Genomic DNA, 19,830 nt, shown 5'->3' with positions numbered 1-19,830 from the left:
GCTTCTGTCATGAAAACAAATTCCTCGTATGTGTAAACATACCTGGCAAAATAATCTGATTCTGATTCTGATTCTGATTCTGATCAACGTTTGCGTAAGTAGTAGACGTATTAGGGAAGTAACATGTAACATTTTAATTATATTTTGCTAAAATGAACGAAATGACTCGAAAAAAGATTAGTTCATTATGCTGAACGAGACTCAAAGGTCCGAGTAAAATGATCCGAACTTCCCATCACTAACTGGAACTGAGAGAGCGTTAAATAGAGTGTGTAATGGCTCTCAGGTGAGCGTGTGATTAGTGACGGCTGTGTGATCAGTGAATTCAGATGTGTAAGTGCAATGGATGATGGGAACTGTAGTCCGGAGTGACATGTAACAGTCTGTTCTGTGTAGTGTGAGAGTCAATGTAATGGTAGAATGACCTTTAGTGGCAATCGGCCGGAAGGCCACGAACCGGATTTGTGACAAATATAATATACAAAACTATATTTTATTATCTTAATAACAATATACTGTAAAAACATAACATGCTTTATTATTGTTGTTGTTATTATTATTATTATTTTTATTATGGTTTATAATATTATTAACAATATATTTATATTAATAATAATAATAATAATAATAATAATAATAATAATAATAATAATAATAATAATAATAATAATAATAATAATAATAATAATAATAATAATAATAATAATAATAATAATAATAATAATAATAATAATAATAATAATAATAATAATAATAATAATAATATATGACAATGATTATTATTATATAAATTATTACAATACTATATTATATTATTAATGTAGTAATAATAGTAATTAATACTTTTTATTGTAATTAAGTGTTGGTGGCTTTGAAAGTCTCTAAACATATGTCTAAGCAACAGCAGCAATGCTTGCCTTCATTAGCACTACTAATGGTAATTCATTCATAACAACTGTCAGTTTTTTTTAATTAACGTCCGATCCATTTATAATAGCCATAATTTTGCCACTTTGCCACTAAGCAGCTTCTGTTCTAGGTCAAAGTTCAAGAATGACCATTTCAGACAATTAAATATGCTTATCTGAAGAGGAAACCCCTGTCACCGCAGATAATATTTTCAGATTCTTTTGGAGAATTGTGAAAAGTCCTCGTCAATCTTTCCACCCTCAGAATTTGCCCCGCTGTATTGATTTATCTTTCTATTCTCATTCAAACTACTCAGGAAGCTGCGGCACAAAGCTCTATAAATCTCCTCCTGTGAATTCCCTGGGCAGATGGATTCAACAAAGTGTTCAGCTATCAGTGATTTCAAACATATGCCACACCACCTCTGCTTTAATTCACACTCTGATGTCTTTTTTTCCGCCTTTCACAGTATCCAAGGCAAACCTAATCAGACAGACCCGAGCATGGGACCCAAACCTGGGGGTCCGCCAGGTGCAGGACCCGGTCCCGGAGCACCAATGCAGCCTCAGGGGCCGGGTCAGGCTGCACGGAAGAACCTCCAGGTGGATGTGGGGAGCAGCAAAGGTGGACACCCCGTCTCGCCCGGAAGCAGCGCTCCCACCTCGCCCTATTCTTTACCCCAGATCGCACCCATGCCCAGCAGAAAACTCTGTCCGGTGTGCAAGACCGCAGATCTGACGGGCACCACAGACGGCCAGCCAAACTGCAATACATGCACGCAGTGCCGCTCCATGGTGTGCAACCAATGCGGATTCAACCCCAACCCTCATCTCACTGAGGTAAGCAGCCCAATGCATGCTCGTTCTACTTTTTATGTTGTATAGCACCGGTTAAAAGTTTGTCATCAGTAAGATTTTTCTATAAAGAAATAGTTTTATTGAGCAAGATTGCATTAAATTGATCAAAAGTGACAGAAAAGACATTTAAAATGTTAAAAGAAATTTCTCTTTCAAATGCTGTTCTTTTGAACATGTACAAAATGTATAATAAGCAATGTTTTAAATAAATAATTGAGCAGCAAATCAGCATATTAGAATGATTTCTGAAGGATCATGTGACACTGAAGACTGGAGTAATGATGCTGATTCTGATTCTGATTCTGATTCTGATTCTGATTCTGATCAACGTTTGCGTAAGTAGTAGACGTATTAGGGAAGTAACATGTAACATTTTAATTATATTTTGCTAAAATGAACGAAATGACTCGAAAAAAGATTAGTTCATTATGCTGAACGAGACTCAAAGGTCCGAGTAAAATGATCCGAACTTCCCATCACTAACTGGAACTGAGAGAGTGTTAAATAGAGTGTGTAATGGCTCTCAGGTGAGCGTGTGATTAGTGACGGCTGTGTGATCAGTGAATTCAGATGTGTAAGTGCAATGGATGATGGGAACTGTAGTCCGGAGTGACATGTAACAGTCTGTTCTGTGTAGTGTGAGAGTCAATGTAATGGTAGAATGACCTTTAGTGGCAATCGGCCGGAAGGCCACGAACCAGATTTGTGACAAATATAATATACAAAACTATATTTTATTATCTTAATAACAATATACTGTAAAAACATAACATGCTTTATTATTGTTGTTGTTGTTATTATTATTATTTTTTATTATGGTTTATAATATTATTAACAATATATTTATATTAATAATAATAATAATAATAATAATAATAATATATGACAATGATTATTATTATATAAATTATTACAATACTATATTATATTATTAATGTAGTAATAATAGTAATTAATACTTTTTATTGTTATTAAGTGTTGGTGGCTTTGAAAGTCTCTAAACATATGTCTAAGCAACAGCAGCAATGCTTGCCTTCATTAGCACTACTAATGGTAATTCATTCATAACAACTGTCAGTTTTTTTTAATTAACGTCCGATCCATTTATAATAGCCATAATTTTGCCACTTTGCCACTAAGCAGCTTCTGTTCTAGGTCAAAGTTCAAGAATGACCATTTCAGACAATTAAATATGCTTATCTGAAGAGGAAACCCCTGTCACCGCAGATAATATTTTCAGATTCTTTTGGAGAATTGTGAAAAGTCCTCGTCAATCTTTCCACCCTCAGAATTTGCCCCGCTGTATTGATTTATCTTTCTATTCTCATTCAAACTACTCAGGAAGCTGCGGCACAAAGCTCTATAAATCTCCTCCTGTGAATTCCCTGGGCAGATGGATTCAACAAAGTGTTCAGCTATCAGTGATTTCAAACATATGCCACACCACCTCTGCTTTAATTCACACTCTGATGTCTTTTTTTCCGCCTTTCACAGTATCCAAGGCAAACCTAATCAGACAGACCCGAGCATGGGACCCAAACCTGGGGGTCCGCCAGGTGCAGGACCCGGTCCCGGAGCACCAATGCAGCCTCAGGGGCCGGGTCAGGCTGCACGGAAGAACCTCCAGGTGGATGTGGGGAGCAGCAAAGGTGGACACCCCGTCTCGCCCGGAAGCAGCGCTCCCACCTCGCCCTATTCTTTACCCCAGATCGCACCCATGCCCAGCAGAAAACTCTGTCCGGTGTGCAAGACCGCAGATCTGACGGGCACCACAGACGGCCAGCCAAACTGCAATACATGCACGCAGTGCCGCTCCATGGTGTGCAACCAATGCGGATTCAACCCCAACCCTCACCTCACTGAGGTAAGCAACCCAATGCATGTTCATTCAACATTTTATGCTATACACTACCGTTCAGAAGTTTGTGGTCGGTAAGATTTTAAAAAATTGTTATTTTGTTTTTTTGAACACAGTAAAACAATCTGAACTTGATTTAAACGATTGAAAGTAGCAAATCTGACCTAATATAACACTTAACAATGACAGTCGGAGATATAAAAGTATGACATAAGAAAATGACATTTAACAATTGACCCCCACCTCAAAAAAATTAAAATAAAATAAAATAAATAAATAAAAACCAAATATTATGTATACATATTTAGGGGTTAGACACACCGAGAAATCTTAGACTTTACCTACACTGTTAAGGAGACAGAGCATATTTGACAATATACTTATCTCTTTATACCATTTTCTCAATCAATGCAAGAAAAGAACCCCATATTTTAATTTTTACTTTTATTGAGCAAGACTGTATTACATTTATCAAAAGAGACAGTAAAGACTTTTATTATTATTATTATTATTATTATTATTATATTTTACAATTTTTATTATAATAATAACAATATATTATTATTATACAAATTATTATGTTATTGTAGTAATAATAATAATAATAATAATAATAATAATAATAATAATAATAATAATAATAATAATAATAATAATAATAATAATAATAATAATAATAATAATAATAATAATAATAATAATAATAATAATAATAATAATAATAATAATAATAATAATAATAATAATAATAATAATAATAATAATAAATTCTCAGTGAATAGATGTTTTTATTGTTATTATTAAGGGTCAGTGGCTTTGAACGTCTCTAACCATAAGTAAGAGCAATAGTAGCAATGGTTGTCTTCATAAGCACCACTAATGATAATTCATTCATAACAACAGTTTTTTTTAAATTAACATCCAATCTATTTATAATAGCCATAATTTTGTCACTTTGCCACTATGCAGCATCTGTTCTATATCAAAGTTCAAGAATGACCATTTAAGACCATTAAATATGCTTAGCTGAAGAGGAAACCCCTGTCACCATAGATAACATTTCCAGATTCTTTTGGAGAAGCATTAAAAGTCCTCGTCAATCTGTCTGTTTCCACCCCAGAGTTTGCCCCGCTGTATTGATTTATCTTTCTATTCTCATTCAAACTACTCAGGAAGCTGCGGCACAAAGCTCTATAAATCTCCTCCTGTGAATTCCCTGGGCAGATGGATTCAACAAAGTGTTCAGCTATCAGTGATTTCAAACATATGCCACACCACCTCTGCTTTAATTCACACTCTGATGTCTTTTTTTCCGCCTTTCACAGTATCCAAGGCAAACCTAATCAGACAGACCCGAGCATGGGACCCAAACCTGGGGGTCCGCCAGGTGCAGGACCCGGTCCCGGAGCACCAATGCAGCCTCAGGGGCCGGGTCAGGCTGCACGGAAGAACCTCCAGGTGGATGTGGGGAGCAGCAAAGGTGGACACCCCGTCTCGCCCGGAAGCAGCGCTCCCACCTCGCCCTATTCTTTACCCCAGATCGCACCCATGCCCAGCAGAAAACTCTGTCCGGTGTGCAAGACCGCAGATCTGACGGGCACCACAGACGGCCAGCCAAACTGCAATACATGCACGCAGTGCCGCTCCATGGTGTGCAACCAATGCGGATTCAACCCCAACCCTCACCTCACTGAGGTAAGCAACCCAATGCATGTTCATTCAACATTTTATGCCATACACTACCGTTCAGAAGTTTGTGGTCGGTAAGATTTTTAAAAATTGTTATTTTGTTTTTTTGAACACAATAAAACAATCCGAACTTGATTTAAACGATTGAAAGTAGCAAATCTGACCTAATATAACACTTAACAATGACAGTCGGAGATATAAAAGTATGACATAAGAAAATGACATTTAACAATTGACCCCCACCTCAAAAAAATTAAAATAAAATAAAATAAATAAATAAAAACCAAATATTATGTATACATATTTAGGGGTTAGACACACCGAGAAATCTTAGACTTTACCTACACTGTTAAGGAGACAGAGCATATTTGACAATATACTTATCTCTTTATACCATTTTCTCAATCAATGCAAGAAAAGAACCCCATATTTTAATTTTTACTTTTATTGAGCAAGACTGTATTACATTTATCAAAAGAGACAGTAAAGACTTTTATGATGTTACAAAAGATTACTATTTAAAATAAATTCTGCTCTTTTGAACTTGCTATTCATCAAAGACATATATTTATATAAAGCAATGTTTTCAATATTAATAAGTAGGGATGCTCCGATCGATCGCCCGGAGATCGGTATCGGCCGATAATCATATTTTATGACTCAATCGGTACTCACCAACTTGGCCAATCTCAGGAACCGATCGCAATTTGATGACGTCAACGTGTGACAACGTACATGATGCGTGGGGACATAAATGATTTGGCGGTGTGGCAATGTTATGACGTTTCGAGAAACAATGAAAAATTTGCTGTTTGTCGTGTATGTTTTGCATGATTCATCTACACAGCAGATTCAGTGACGTTAGAGCTGATCTGCTCCTCACTGCACACGTCTGTGGCGCGTTACGGCTCCACGGCCACCAGAGCTGATCGCGGCCGCTCTAGTCAGTGCTTGTGTTTATCAGTCAGCCACGGCACGTTTCTAAAGCAGCTCTCCGCGCTGCTTGGTTAAAAATAGTCTTTTGTGAGTTGTCACAGTGTGGAGGACGGAACAAAACAGAGGTTTCCCCAGTAACAGCTGTACACAAAGCAGCCGATCACCATGACAAGAAATCGGTACTCCGTACCAGCTGCAAAAATCCTGATCGGAGCATCCCTATTAATAAGAAATAATAATAGTAAAAAGAAAAGTTTTGTTGAGCAGCAAATCAGCATATTAGAATGATTTCTGAAGGATCATGTGACACTAAAAACTGGAGTAATGATGCTGAAAATTCACCTTTTCATAACAGGAATAAATTACATTTAAAATATATTCAAATAGAAAGCAATTGAGTTGTAAACTTAAGTTGTAATAATATTACACAATTTACTCCCTATGGTTTTCTGTAAAAAAAAAAAAAAACTGAAAAAAAATAGAACTTAAGACAAATATGAAACAAATTACTTTTTTATTTTTATAGTGTAAACTAGCACAACCTGTATTATTATTTTATTATCGCAGTTGCAAGTTTTATCAGGAAACCTTCCCCCACCCCCCCACCCACATTGTGCAGCTAGTTTTTACGGTATTTTTGATCAAATAAATATAGCCTTGGTGAGTTTAGGTGACTTAAAAAAAACAAAAAAAACTCAATTTTTGAATGGTGTTGTGTGTGTGTGTGTATATATACTGTATATACTAGGGATGTAATGGTATGAAAATTTCTTATCACAATTATAGTGACCAAAATATTGTACTGACAAAAATCAGTATTATCACGGTATTGTTAAAATGTGCTGGAGATGTTAAAAAAGTACAGATTCATAAATCACTTCACCAAGTTTTATATTTAAAAATCAACAAACAACAAATAAAATGACTTTTTGTTTGCATAATCACTAAAACAATAACATTACCAATGATGTTCGGATTTTAAATGACAACTTGACTGACAACAGTTTATAGCATGTTGAAATATCTAATGTAAATGTTCAAATAAAGCTTTGAAAAAGTAAAAAAAAAAGGTAAACCTCACATTTCAGCCTTTAAATAAAGAAAAGATATGTCAAAATGATAATTGATTAATAAATGATTATATGTATTTTATCTGCTCCATAAATAATTCTAGATAACTTATCTGAATTGTTTAAATGTGTAGAATCCACATAAGCTTGTTTTTCATCAACCGGTCAAAATTTACAGAAGGGCATGCAAACTCGGTCCATTTTTGGCCAGACAGAAACTGCACACAGGCTGAATGTAAATAAATATAAGTCTCTGTAAATCCACTCGCTGACAGCAGGTGGCGCTTATGGAAAAGCAGAATTAGAGCTGTTTCCCGTGAACTCTGTGGACAAAGCAGTATTGCGATTAAGAACACTTCCTTTAGGTATTACATGGAGGGAAGATGAAAACAAAATGCCATCGAATCGTTTCTGAAGACAGTTAGAACCTTCAGAGGTACATTCATATAATTAATTCATTAATATATTAATTTGTATAATTCAAATTCTTAGCACTCTTTTAAAACCTCCCAGCTTTTCCGCCCTGTTTTCACTTAAAACGAAACTACTCTGCTGCTGTGCGCACGTGAGACTGTTACTTAAAACTGTGCTTTATGCTGGACAGTATTTATTTATCGCAATTTGCTCAAATCGCGGTAATCTAATACGGTTTTAATGATTATTAAAAGATGAAACGGTAATACTAACCGTGGGGAATTTTATCATGATTTATCATCAAACCGGTAATCGTTCCATCCCTAATATATACATATATAAAATATTGACTTCAATCATATCAGTTAAATCATATATCTTAAGTCCTCTGTGAGAACTCTTCCAGTTTGAGTCTAATACTCACAGCATTTTTAACAGCTCATGTCTAGCTACATGTGACAAAATGATGGGAAATATGTCATCTGGCATGTAAAGCAACAGTGTGATATAACAACGATGAAAGAGAGCAAACACTGCAGTCCAATTGTTGATTTTCGAATAAAGTAATACTGTTAGCGATAGATTTCTGGAGGAGAGAGGAGGAGATGTGTTAAACAAAAAGCTCTGGGTAATGAATCCTACGCTTGGTCTCGGCCTCCATCTGGCACATACCCAGGACACACACTGCACACAACCTGGAACTGCTCAGAAGAGAGTCCTCTGGGGCGTATGAGAATGTGTGCCTGCGTTTTCTCTCTGTTTCTGTGTGTAGGATGCAGCGGAAAGACCAAGCCAATGTTTAGAGATGCGTGTGTGGGAGAGCGAGAGTGCACACGGCTGAGTGTGTGAGGGTGAGATTGTTTCAGCGTGTTTGAGGATGTTGCTCAAAGGTGCAAATGGCTAACGGCGCTTTAAATCCTGCAAGTGTAAATTAGGCAATGGACAAGGGGACAGAGAGGAGGGGATGTTGACAGCTCATGGTCACAGAAAGGAGATCAGCATAGAAGGGCTCTAAAGTGATTTTCGGGGATCTACTCTCCTGGGCCTCAACTCCAGCAAAGCTATTAAGAGGGGAAATGCAAAACAGCCCCATAGTTAGTAGTCGAGGGCAATTTTAAAAGGGTTGATAAACATTCAGACAGAGAATCACAGATACAGAAAGCTGTTATAAGTACCGGTAAATGTTCACTATAGTGATCTCTTTCCAGCCCCTTGAGAATATTTATGGAAACTAAGCTGCAAAAATAACTCAGAAATTGTCATGGTTATCAACACACGTTCAGTATTTAGCAACTTGACCTGTCCTGATGAATAACAGTATGAAATGGTATGAAACCTCACCCCAAACTTTTGAACAATAGTTCATGTGGAGTTTAGCCAAAACCAACAAAAGTCATTTATATGTAAAAATGTTAAATAGTTAATCTAAAATAAGAAATAATATCTTGAAAGCAAAATTAAGCCGTCAAGCTCCAAAATTATCCAACAGTATTGCTTAGTTCTTGTGACTCCCGAGAGCAAATGTCATTGACATCAGTGGTGCCATATATTTGATTTGAGAACAACAGCACAGAGAAAGCATTCTATTGAATAATGACTTTTGGTCTGTTCCTCTCACAAAACTATTGTAGGAGTTTTTGAAGTCTTGGAAAATATAGTGCAAGTATCACTTTTATGATACTTTTATTGTGCATTTATCATTTTGGAGCTTGATGAGAAGAAATAAAGTTTAAGAGTGCGTAAATAATGACAGACTTTTCATTTTTAGATGAACTATCCCTTTAAAAGTAAAGCAGAAATAAGCTGTAAGCATTGATTTTACAAATACCACTTATTAAAATGCCTCGACTACCTGGCAGATTTCAATGAAATAGGTGTCCTGAAATTACACATTTGTTTCAATGACAGATCTCGGCTCTTTACACAGCAGTGCAGCATTAGCCAGTCTAAAAGATGCCTCTTTGTCTGTAATTTTGCTTGTTAGGGTTGGCTGACATATCTTCGGAGGCGGGAGTGTGTGATTGAACGGATGGTCTTAATTTAGGCCATTTAGGCCAACAGTAATATTGTGAAATTACAATTTTTTTATTTGAAGATGTTTTGAAGTGTGATTTATTCCTGTGATGCAAAGCTGAATTTCCAGCATTATTACTCTAGTCTTCAGTGTCATTTGATCCTTCAGAAATCATTCTAATATGCTGATTTGTGCTAATTTCTGATTATTATCAATGTTGAAAACAATGTGATCTCCAGGGCATCAGCGGGCGTTCAGCGCTCATTAACCCGCCGAGAGCAGCCTCACCTCGGCCAGATCTTCTGGAATTTGCCTCTGGCTCTGATGTCTCTATAGTGGTTAAACATGAGATATAATTTGTTGTGGGTAAATCTGACGGGCAGTCTTTGGTCTCATTAATCTATTAGTTGTTCCAGAGCAAATAGTTTTGGCTGATGGCAAAATCTCATCACGTTATATTTTGTGTAACTGTAATGCTGTATACCAGAACGTTGCTTTTGTAAGTTACTTTTGACTGAATTGTCTAGCAACTTTTATGATGGCTGTTTTTGTTGTTTATTATTCAATAAATAATATTTTATATACATAATAGTAGTATGGGGCAACAGTGGAGTTAACTTACATTATTCCGTCCTTAGATGGCGACAAGAGACTGTTTTACGAGTCAGCGGTAAAGACTTTTATACTGAAAGAGACTGAAACGGAAGTTATTCTTACCTTTAATAATAGCTTGTAAGACGCTGTTAACAAATACAGTGAGCAGCACTGTCCTCAACACATGAAAGGATAGTACGACAAAGATATCGCTTTCCCCAGCGGACATTCAAACTAATGTTTTATTGTGAGTGAACTCGCTCAGATCATCTCTCTCTCATAATACTCTACATAATACAGTGAGCTTTTAATACAGTAATACAATAAGCTTTCAATGAAGCAACTCAACGTTCCTCAACGTTACTAGTTCTAAAGTGACGTTTTCGAATTAGTGACGGAGGCATGAGCTCAGCTGTTAAATTGTCAAACTGAGACTTGAGTCCGTGGCGGAAGGAAGTAGTTTTTCACAAAAGAGGGTTTTTAAGGACACTCCATTGTTGTCTCTTTTTGTATTTACACACTCGTGCTGTTGAACTGTTGTATAAACGCAATATCACACTCGTATGAGATATGGCTGTATCGGCATGCTGTGATTACCTACGGCCGAATCACAGCTGTGCCGATATACAGCAATATCACATCTACGAGTGTGATATTACTCACATAACATACATGCAATATATACAAAATTCTTATATATATATATATATATATATATCGAAAAAGCCAGTGAACTAAGTATATAGTATAGTCAGTCAACAGCTGAAAGTGATGATCTTGGATATACGGATATGTCAATGGTCTATCATATCTCCACATTTTTCACAAAAGAGTTCATCTTTAGAAATTCGATTAGGGGAGTTTTAGAGCCCTGCTGTGCTTTATAAAGACGGGATTGAATTAATTGGGCCCCTGTAGAACGGTGGACTCTACAAAGCGGCTCTGAGACTGTCTTGATTTATACTGATGTTGCAGCACATAGCAAACAGCACTAACTCAGCGTTTTTAACAGCTCTGCTGTCAGTTCCAGCTACATGTGACAAAATGATGGGACATATGTCATCTGGTGTGTCATTTCAGGGTTCAAGTGCTGTAAGAGCAGATGCTTTATGAGCATATGGTTTAAATTACTAGAGATCTCTGCAAAATAGAAATACAGCAATAATGGTTGAGCCCAGATTTTTATATCGAACAAATTTGTTTCAGTTATAGTTTTTATGCATCAAGCATGAGCCAGGCATAAATTTATTAGTTAAAGAGCAGACATTGTGATATGACAGGCTATTAACCCAATCTGAAATGCTTTGTTTTGTTAGATGAGCAACATGCTAACATCAACTCTACTGAAATCAATTATGAGTTTGGGTTCCTCTGCCCTTCACATGCCGCTTGTATGATGCAGTGAGTTACTGCCTGTATATAGAGCGTTACAAATTGATGACTTATGAGGTGTCATTTCAGATAGGATGCTGCTTCGTAGGAAGCTGCCTATGTAGGTGATGTTTGTGTTTGTTGGACTATTCCAGTAGTGGTGCTTTGTTCAAGGTGTTTAGTGTAGTGTAAAGATATCATGTTAAAGTTGAACTCTAAATGTCTCTTGGAGAACAAAGCGGAGAGAACATGAGATGCAAGAACAGCTGGTGAAGAGGTAAAAGAGCGGCCATCTGATCACTATGCTACAGACACCTGGAGAAAGAGAAGAGAGAGAGAGGCTTGACATGATGGCGATAACACTGAGTGGGATGTGGGAACCAGGGATATACGGACAGAGAAATAGCAGGGTGGGGAAGGGGGATGGAATGATAGAAGGAAAGAGAAAGTGGCGCTGACACACTCCAGTAGTCACCCACCAGCATACAAGATGCGGTTCCACTCTGCTATTGGCTGATCCTCTATTTATAGATGCTGCTCTGTCTCTGCAATGATCTCCCATTCCTACTGCCAGAGAAAACCAGTGGAGGATCAAAGGGGAGAACGGGACGGACAGATGGATGATGTGTGGAAAGAAGAGAGTCGGAATTTATTAGGTAGTTAAGGAAGCTAAAAATAATTGTGCTTGTTTGGCACATAAGCACTGTTCCCTCTGAAAACCCTGGGGTAATGACGGTAGAATGTGAACATCATGAATTCTTCTCGCTCCACGAGTTCTTCGCAAATCTGTGTCTTGACAGGAACGTGAAACCTAATAGATCGGTCCTGCATCCTGGCTCCGAATATCTCACGTTTTCTGTTTTCACGCTATCTAGTGGATTCATCATGAGACTGACAGTGGAAACTGAGTGTTGGGCCATCTGGGCTACAATACACACATCACAGCACAAACACAAAGAACACACATACACACACCGCCACGGCCCTAGAGATTTCATGCTATTTTTCCATCTTTACACAAATATGCCCAAGCAGCATTTGCACGTTATTTGGGTACCATATGCAATCCTAAATATACACCATATTTATTTTTTAAGTGCATGGATGATGGCTTTTATAATTTTCTGACATTTGGATTAATTTTATTTCCTACCATTACATAAATGTGCCTAGGCAGCATTTGGTTACCACCAGGGACGATGAGGGGTCTGCAGCACCCCTTGTTTTCACATGGTTACAAATGCAACGCCAAGTTTGTTCATGTAAATTTATTCAGTTTTAGCATTTAATAATTTATTTGTAATGATCTCTGAAATGTAAATTGTAAGTGGGCTATAACAAACCCATGTTTATCTTCATAAACATGATTAATTTTACTTGTGATGTTTTCTATATGGGATGATTAGCCTAATCCTCATGAACAAGTGACGCTAGCGCGTGGTATTAGACATGAACTGTACAGAATGCGAACAAGATTAACTTTAATATAAGGAGATAATGGCGCAAAAGTGAATTTCAGATTTTTTAAAATTCCCATCCCAGCAAAAACTTTCAAAAATCGGCATAATCTTGCTTAAGGAAAATGTAGTTTGTGATTTGAGGTGAGGTAACACCATTTATGATGCTGCTGCTGCTGTCACATATTATTTTTGATTTGAAATATGTTATTTAAATAGAGCTGTACGGGCATGACTGGAAATAGCTGGCCAGGGGCATTTCCATTTATTTTAGTATTATTTATATACTATTATATAGTATTATTGTAGTGTTTATTAGTATTTTGAATTAGCTTTTAGTTTTCATTTTAATTTCAAATTTTTGTAATTTTGTTTTGTGCTTTTGTAAATTATATTACATTTTTTATGTTTCTATTTAGCTTTCATTTATTTTAGTAACTTATTTTACTTCAGTTATTTGCCAAGGTAGCGTTTAATTTAATTTAAGTTTGACATATTTTTTATTTAATTTAATTTAAATTTATTGTTTTGTTTTATTTAGTTTTCATAGTTTTATTTTTGCCTTAAATGGGACATTTGAACTTAAAAGCCCCACTGTTTAGTCTTTTTCCTGAAAAGGAGCTGAATGTGTTAATGCACGTTTGTCTACAGACAAATTATGGGATTAATCTCATTCAAATACTTTAATCGCCTGTGGCTATCGCCTTACTTTCCCCTTTTAGCACAATCATATCAAACAGCACATAGTAAAATTGGATCAGAAGTGCTTGAGTTGATATTGAACTGATGTGTGAAATGGCTTGCCGGTCTCTGAGGGCTGAGTAAGAATGCATCGCTCACCACGCAAACATGATTAATCAAACAATAGAGTACTGTGCTTTTCTTCTGAATGGCACAGTGTCTCGCTGCCTCTCCAAGACAATAGAATCTGTCATGTGTTAAAGAGACAGACGCCCCACTTTTGCCGCTAATGCACAAAATAGGCATTTATGTGCAAACTGTGTAGTAATGAAAATAGTTTATGAGAAATAGTCTTTTTTCCACACTAAAGGTTTCTGAGTTTGATAATAGGAAAACACCCTTTGAATGTTTCACATAGCACAAATGTCTTTGCTAACTTTTCGATTACCTGGAGGTCACATCTAGACCATGTGGAATATTGTAGCCTTTGCCGTCTAAGCTGCATTCACAACATTTCGGAAATTACCATAATTACGAGTTGACAACTCAGAGCTGTTTACATCCTTGGATTCTGAATTGATTTGTTTCTATAGCGATGATCGTAACACTGAATATGAGATCATTGTGTGGGTGGCTAGCCAACTGTTTTGTGCTAGTTTTGCTAACGGTTAAGCGTAGTTTGTTTTACTATAATATTGTAAAGTGACTGGAAATTTCAAAACAGAAATATGTGTTGGCTACCAAACCATCTGTAACTTTTCATGCAGCAGCTAATCAAACTGGTGAGAATGTACAGGCACATTTATAAAGTAAGCATATTATTCACTCAGACATAATCACTTTAGTCACATCTGAATCTAAATTAACTTGAAATTACTTAAATTCTGTGAGTGAGCCAGCTTTTAGTGAATAAATTAACGTTGCACCTGCCACCATCAGTACACTTGTATTTTGCACCAGAGGATTTGATGACCAATGTTGAAAAACAAGTAGAAAACTCTTTACTTTAAAATATGTATTATTATTATTATTACCATAAATGTTATTATCAACAAATTACAAATTTAATTATTTGATGCAATAGTAATAATAATAATAATAATAATAATAATAATTATTATTATTATTACCAAGCTACTGATTGTATTATACTGAAGCAGTGTAAAAATGCATAAATAGTTTTGATTCAATCATAATTTAACAATAAGTATTTATAATAATATTAATAGTAATAATAATAATAATTATTATTATTATTTTTATTGTTAATAATAATAATAAATATTATTATTGAATGTATTATACTGAAAATGTTTACATTGCTTAAATTATTTTGATTTAATGATTTATTATTATTATTATTATCATCATGTTATTATTAACAAACTATTTATTATAGTTTGCTATAAACAAAATAATTTTATTATTTGATGTAGTCGTAGTAATAATAATAATATTATTATTATTATTACGAAACTACTGATTGTATTATCCTGAAGAAGTGTAAAATGCATTTTGATTCAATAATTATTTAGCAAAAATATTTATATTATTATTATTATTATTACCACCACACTAGTGATTGTACTATACTGAAACGTTGTTAAAAAGGCAAAAATAATTTTGATTTGATTTAGCACTGTATATATGTCCCTAACATTGGACCTGTCATAAAATTCAATGTTTCTAACTTGCAATTACGCCTCTAACCAGGTTGTGAAAACCTTACAGCCACAAACTCATAATTAAGGTAATTCCAACCTGACGAGTGCAGCTATAGCTTAGCATTTTGATTTCCTCCCTAATGGAGAGTTCAGTTTTCTCATTACTTTGTTATTATGATCATTATTACTTACAAAAACATTTTTCTTGCAACATGTCACATTCATTATAGCAAACTGATGTAGTTTTTAATCATCTTTAAACACCTCAATTAAAAGCTACCCATTAAGGTACTCTGCAAATAAGGGTTGTATACCTTTAAAACTCCTCACCAGCACATTTCCATTAATCAGCTTTATTTGTGCTTCATATGCTCTGATATGCTGTCAGTTTGGTCTAATGCGCGCAGAGAAGAATTAGTTTATGAATCTGGTGTCCGTTGAGATGGGAGTGAAGCTGTGTTGTGTTCTTCTGGGGTGTTTATAGAGATATTTAAAGTATTTGGGGGCCTTCAGAATGCTCTTTTGATGTGTCTTGTCCTAGTTTCGGCTCGGGGCTTTGCTACTGTGGTTTGTTGTTAGGAAACCGCAGCATTCCGTCTGTGTCTCAAGTTCTCAACCGCTTTAGTCTGGAAACAGGCAGCAGTTCGCCTCCTCTATCTGTTGCTCTGCTCTTATGCCACAGAATGCTGTCGACGCGACTGTCTGTGCAGCTGATGTGTCTCTGTTTGTCTACATGACTCTTTGATTGTGACTCCATCTGCTTGTCTGTTTGCTTTTCACCTGTTCTCCATATCCATGTCATTTTGTCCTCTCGTACCAGCTGCGTTGTAAATCAAGAATTTTTTTTTTTCAAATGTTTCTTTATTTCCTTCTTATACTAAATATATAGTATGCACAGGTGGAAGAGAGCAAAAAGATATATATAAAAAAATTCCCTCAGTAGCCTATTTTAAAAAATTTTATGCTGTTCTTTTTGATACAATGATAGTTCACCCTTAAAAGGTACAGGTAAACCTGTGTGTGAAGTCTAGATTTGAGTGAGAAACAGAATAGTATTTATTGCACTGTTCATTCAAGAACTGCCATGTCCGGATCATTGAGTCAGTGAGCTGAGTTGAGTTTATGAATCATATCAGCTAGTTTCATTGACAAGAATCAACGCAAAAGAACAATTCATTCACGGATCTGATTCTCAAATTCAAATCACTGGCTCAGTTGTTTGGTCACAGCGTTTCTCATGTTGACTCACTGAAGAGGAAGATTATGATTAAATTAACGAAAAATGACTCAAATTTAAGTCTGTTTGTTATATGTGAGGAAAAGAGCTGCACTCACAGAAAAATATAATTGGCTATGACTGGATTATATGAAACAGTCATAGTTTAAATTGTTCATTTTGAAAAACAATGATGCATTATTAATCTAATCTAATGTTAGTTGTCTCATTTTTATCATAAATAAATGAACTTTTCCACGACATTCTAATTTATTGAGATGCACCTGTATATTGGCATGATATCAATATTTTATTTTTTAAATATCACAGTTAACATCAAATAACCGGTATATTGCGAAAACCCTAGTTTGGAATGATATAATGAGTAAATCATTATAAAAATGTAATTTTTATGTGAAACTTTTCTTTAAATGTGCCTGTGCGAGCCATGTACAGTGAATATATTAATAACTGAGCTCTGTAAGGGTGCAGCGTGCTCTGCGGCGTGTATGTGTGTTAGTATTCAGCTCAGTGTCTTTGAGAGATTCTCCTCTTCTCGTGGATTCTCTCTCTCACACCCGCTGACTAATCAATATCTCGGGTGCTGCACCATCATTTGGGTGTAAATCAGTGGAAGAAGTGTGTTTGTGTATGTGTGTGTGGATGCACTCTGAGGGATATTAGCATAAACCTGTACACATTTAGTTTCTCATAAATCACATGCAATCTTCGCACACATAAATAAGCACACATAAAAAATATGCTTGTTTAAATATGCACAGATCCTGCACGTCCATGTGTAATTCCCAGCTGAATGCAGTATATTGTTAGACTTGCAAGACTGACATTGTAAATGTTAAGCAGTATCTACATAGATGTTTGTTTGATGTTATGTAAATCTTTATATACATGGAAATCTATACTGTATGTATGCTTATTCCATGGTCTGTCTGAATACTGGATTCTGATTGGCTGGCAGGTATGCAGTAAAACCGTTTAATGCACAGGTAGTTCCAATTCAGTTTAATCGCCGTTCTATATTAATGCGCTGCTTTAACTGATGTACACTAACCAACACGCATCACTCACACACACACACACACAGAGAGAGAGAGAGGTCAGAGATCGCTGATTGCTCTGCACACACACACAAACTTGTCAACGCTTCCCCATGATTTTCATTAATAAAATACCATACTTGGCCACATGTCACGTCACGTCACTTAACTGACGAAAATAACTGTAATTTTTACCCATTTGGTCAAATATTGTGCTGCAAAGAATTTTAACTTGTCTATAACTTGGCAAATGACCATGGAATAAGCGGGATAATCAATGACTAGCCATGCATTAAAGGATTTTAAATGCACCTCGCGTCGGGCGGTTCTTTGCCTTCACGTTAAAGGATTTTAAATGCACGGCTAGCCATTGATTATCCCTTACATGTGACACTTTGAATGCTAGATTTGAATATTTAAATGTGTCTGTGATGCTACAAATGAACCTATGATGTCAAAAAATGCTGTCTAGGTAGGTTGCTCATTAGGTTTTGAAAGACAGCCAATGTCTTGATTATGTTGATTCTGGTTAGCTAATTCAGTTAGTCCGTTAGTCCACTAGTTAGAATTAATGCAGGACAGGAGAACATGTAGTTTGAATGAATAGGCCATCAACAATTGGAACACAACTCTATATATGGAGAAAGGGCGGAACATGGGATGGGCGGATGCCTATAGAGAGATTATGGGTGCAGTCATTATTTTTTGTCACTCTCATGTTGTTCTTAAAACTGTGTGTTATTTATTTCTGTCGAAAGAGACCGTTTAAATCTTAAATTTTTGTGTTGCTAATGAGGTCATATTGCTATTCCCTAGTATTCCCATACATTCTATTGAATTAATAGGAAATTGTACAATTTTAATCAGAAACATAATGTAACGAGTCAGCATTTTTATATCTGAAATATCCCTGTATATTCTTACAATGCAAACATCCTGTGCATGTAAATGGTTATTTGTTTAATGTCGGGAATTTCCCCTGCGAAAAAAGTTATCGTAATATCGTAACAGAGGCTTGTTTTGTAGTATATTTTGTATATTCAAATCAATTTCTGATACTAATACCAGATATTTGTTCATATATATTTTGTGTTGGATCAGTTACCTGTGTCGGCAGTTGCACAGCTGACACACCCACCTTAACGATTTCAATATATCGCATATACTGCTTGAAATATTGCATCAATATTGCAGATAACTTCTGAAGGAACAATCAGTTTACATACACATATCCTAAAAACTATTCCAGTGTGATTGATACACTTCAAATCGGGTGATTTTAGGTCAGTGTTTTGGCTGTCAGACAATGATGCCCTCTGCAGGTAGAGAATAGCAATATGGCCATTTGAACACTTCCAGTGCCTTCACGGCCTAATGGCAGTTTAGAAAGCAATGAGCAATCAAGTAATTAGATCATTGGTCAAGCTCCAAAAATGATCTAAAGACACAATAAAGTATGGCATACAACTAGTGTTGGGCGATATGCTTAATTTTCATATCGTCCTATCGTCAGCCTGTGAGCCAATACACGATATTATCGTGCTAATTTATGTAATTATTTACTTAGTTTCATTGCGAGAACTCTCCAGCGTAAGGCTAAAAGCAGCCTAATGTTTTTAATATGACTGAATTTGTATTTAACATAACAAATGAATAGAAACATCGTAAGTTACTAATTACAATGCTTACATTTCCTCAGTTATTCAAAAAGCAGCTACAGAAAACGAGCAAAGAACATTACATTACCAAAGAACATCATCACAAGCTCAGTCTAGTGCGAGTTTATGCACTTTAAAAAAAATCTCCCTTTAAAATCAGTGAATATACACTGTATGATGAATAAATCTCTTATACTTACATCGCACGTACATCTGCACTTTGTTGTTTATAATGAGAGAATTCGCGAGTCAGAATTCAGTAAGAGCGCGCTGAACAATAGAACTACGCTGTTTCAGTGATGACTCATCTGAACGCATCTGATTGGCCATTGCATTCATAAACTCAGCATAATTGTGTGTGATTGGTTAGAATGTGCAATACTG

The 19,830-nt window shown here is 35.8% G+C and overlaps 2 protein-coding genes across 4 annotated transcripts in view; both read left to right on the top strand.

Moving 5' to 3' along the window:
• LOC107582432 (protein bassoon-like) overlaps positions 1 to 2,939 on the top strand; it is a 23,309-nt gene extending 20,370 nt beyond the window's left edge. Inside the window, exons 2-3 of the mRNA XM_016268278.1 lie at positions 1,379 to 1,748; positions 2,922 to 2,939. Of these exons, the coding sequence (XP_016123764.1) occupies positions 1,379 to 1,748; positions 2,922 to 2,939 (388 nt within the window). The remainder of the gene's footprint in view (positions 1 to 1,378; positions 1,749 to 2,921) is intronic.
• Positions 2,940 to 4,951: 2,012 nt separating this feature from the next.
• Positions 4,952 to 19,830, top strand: part of LOC107582388 (protein bassoon-like) — a 78,073-nt gene continuing 63,194 nt past the window's right edge. For all 3 annotated transcript variants that reach the window (XR_001608942.1, XR_001608941.1, XM_016268210.1), the window contains exon 1: positions 4,952 to 5,319. Coding sequence is in view for 1 of the 3 variants with exons in the window: in XM_016268210.1 (XP_016123696.1) it covers positions 4,984 to 5,319 (336 nt within the window). In the remaining 2 variants the exon portion in view is untranslated. The remainder of the gene's footprint in view (positions 5,320 to 19,830) is intronic.

This window comes from Sinocyclocheilus grahami, unplaced genomic scaffold (assembly GCF_001515645.1).
Source record: "Sinocyclocheilus grahami isolate Dianchi unplaced genomic scaffold, SAMN03320097.WGS_v1.1 scaffold44.1, whole genome shotgun sequence".
NCBI lineage: Eukaryota > Metazoa > Chordata > Actinopteri > Cypriniformes > Cyprinidae > Sinocyclocheilus > Sinocyclocheilus grahami.
The sequence above is the reverse complement of the archived record's forward strand: the minus strand, read 5'-3'. Positions and strand labels throughout refer to the sequence as shown.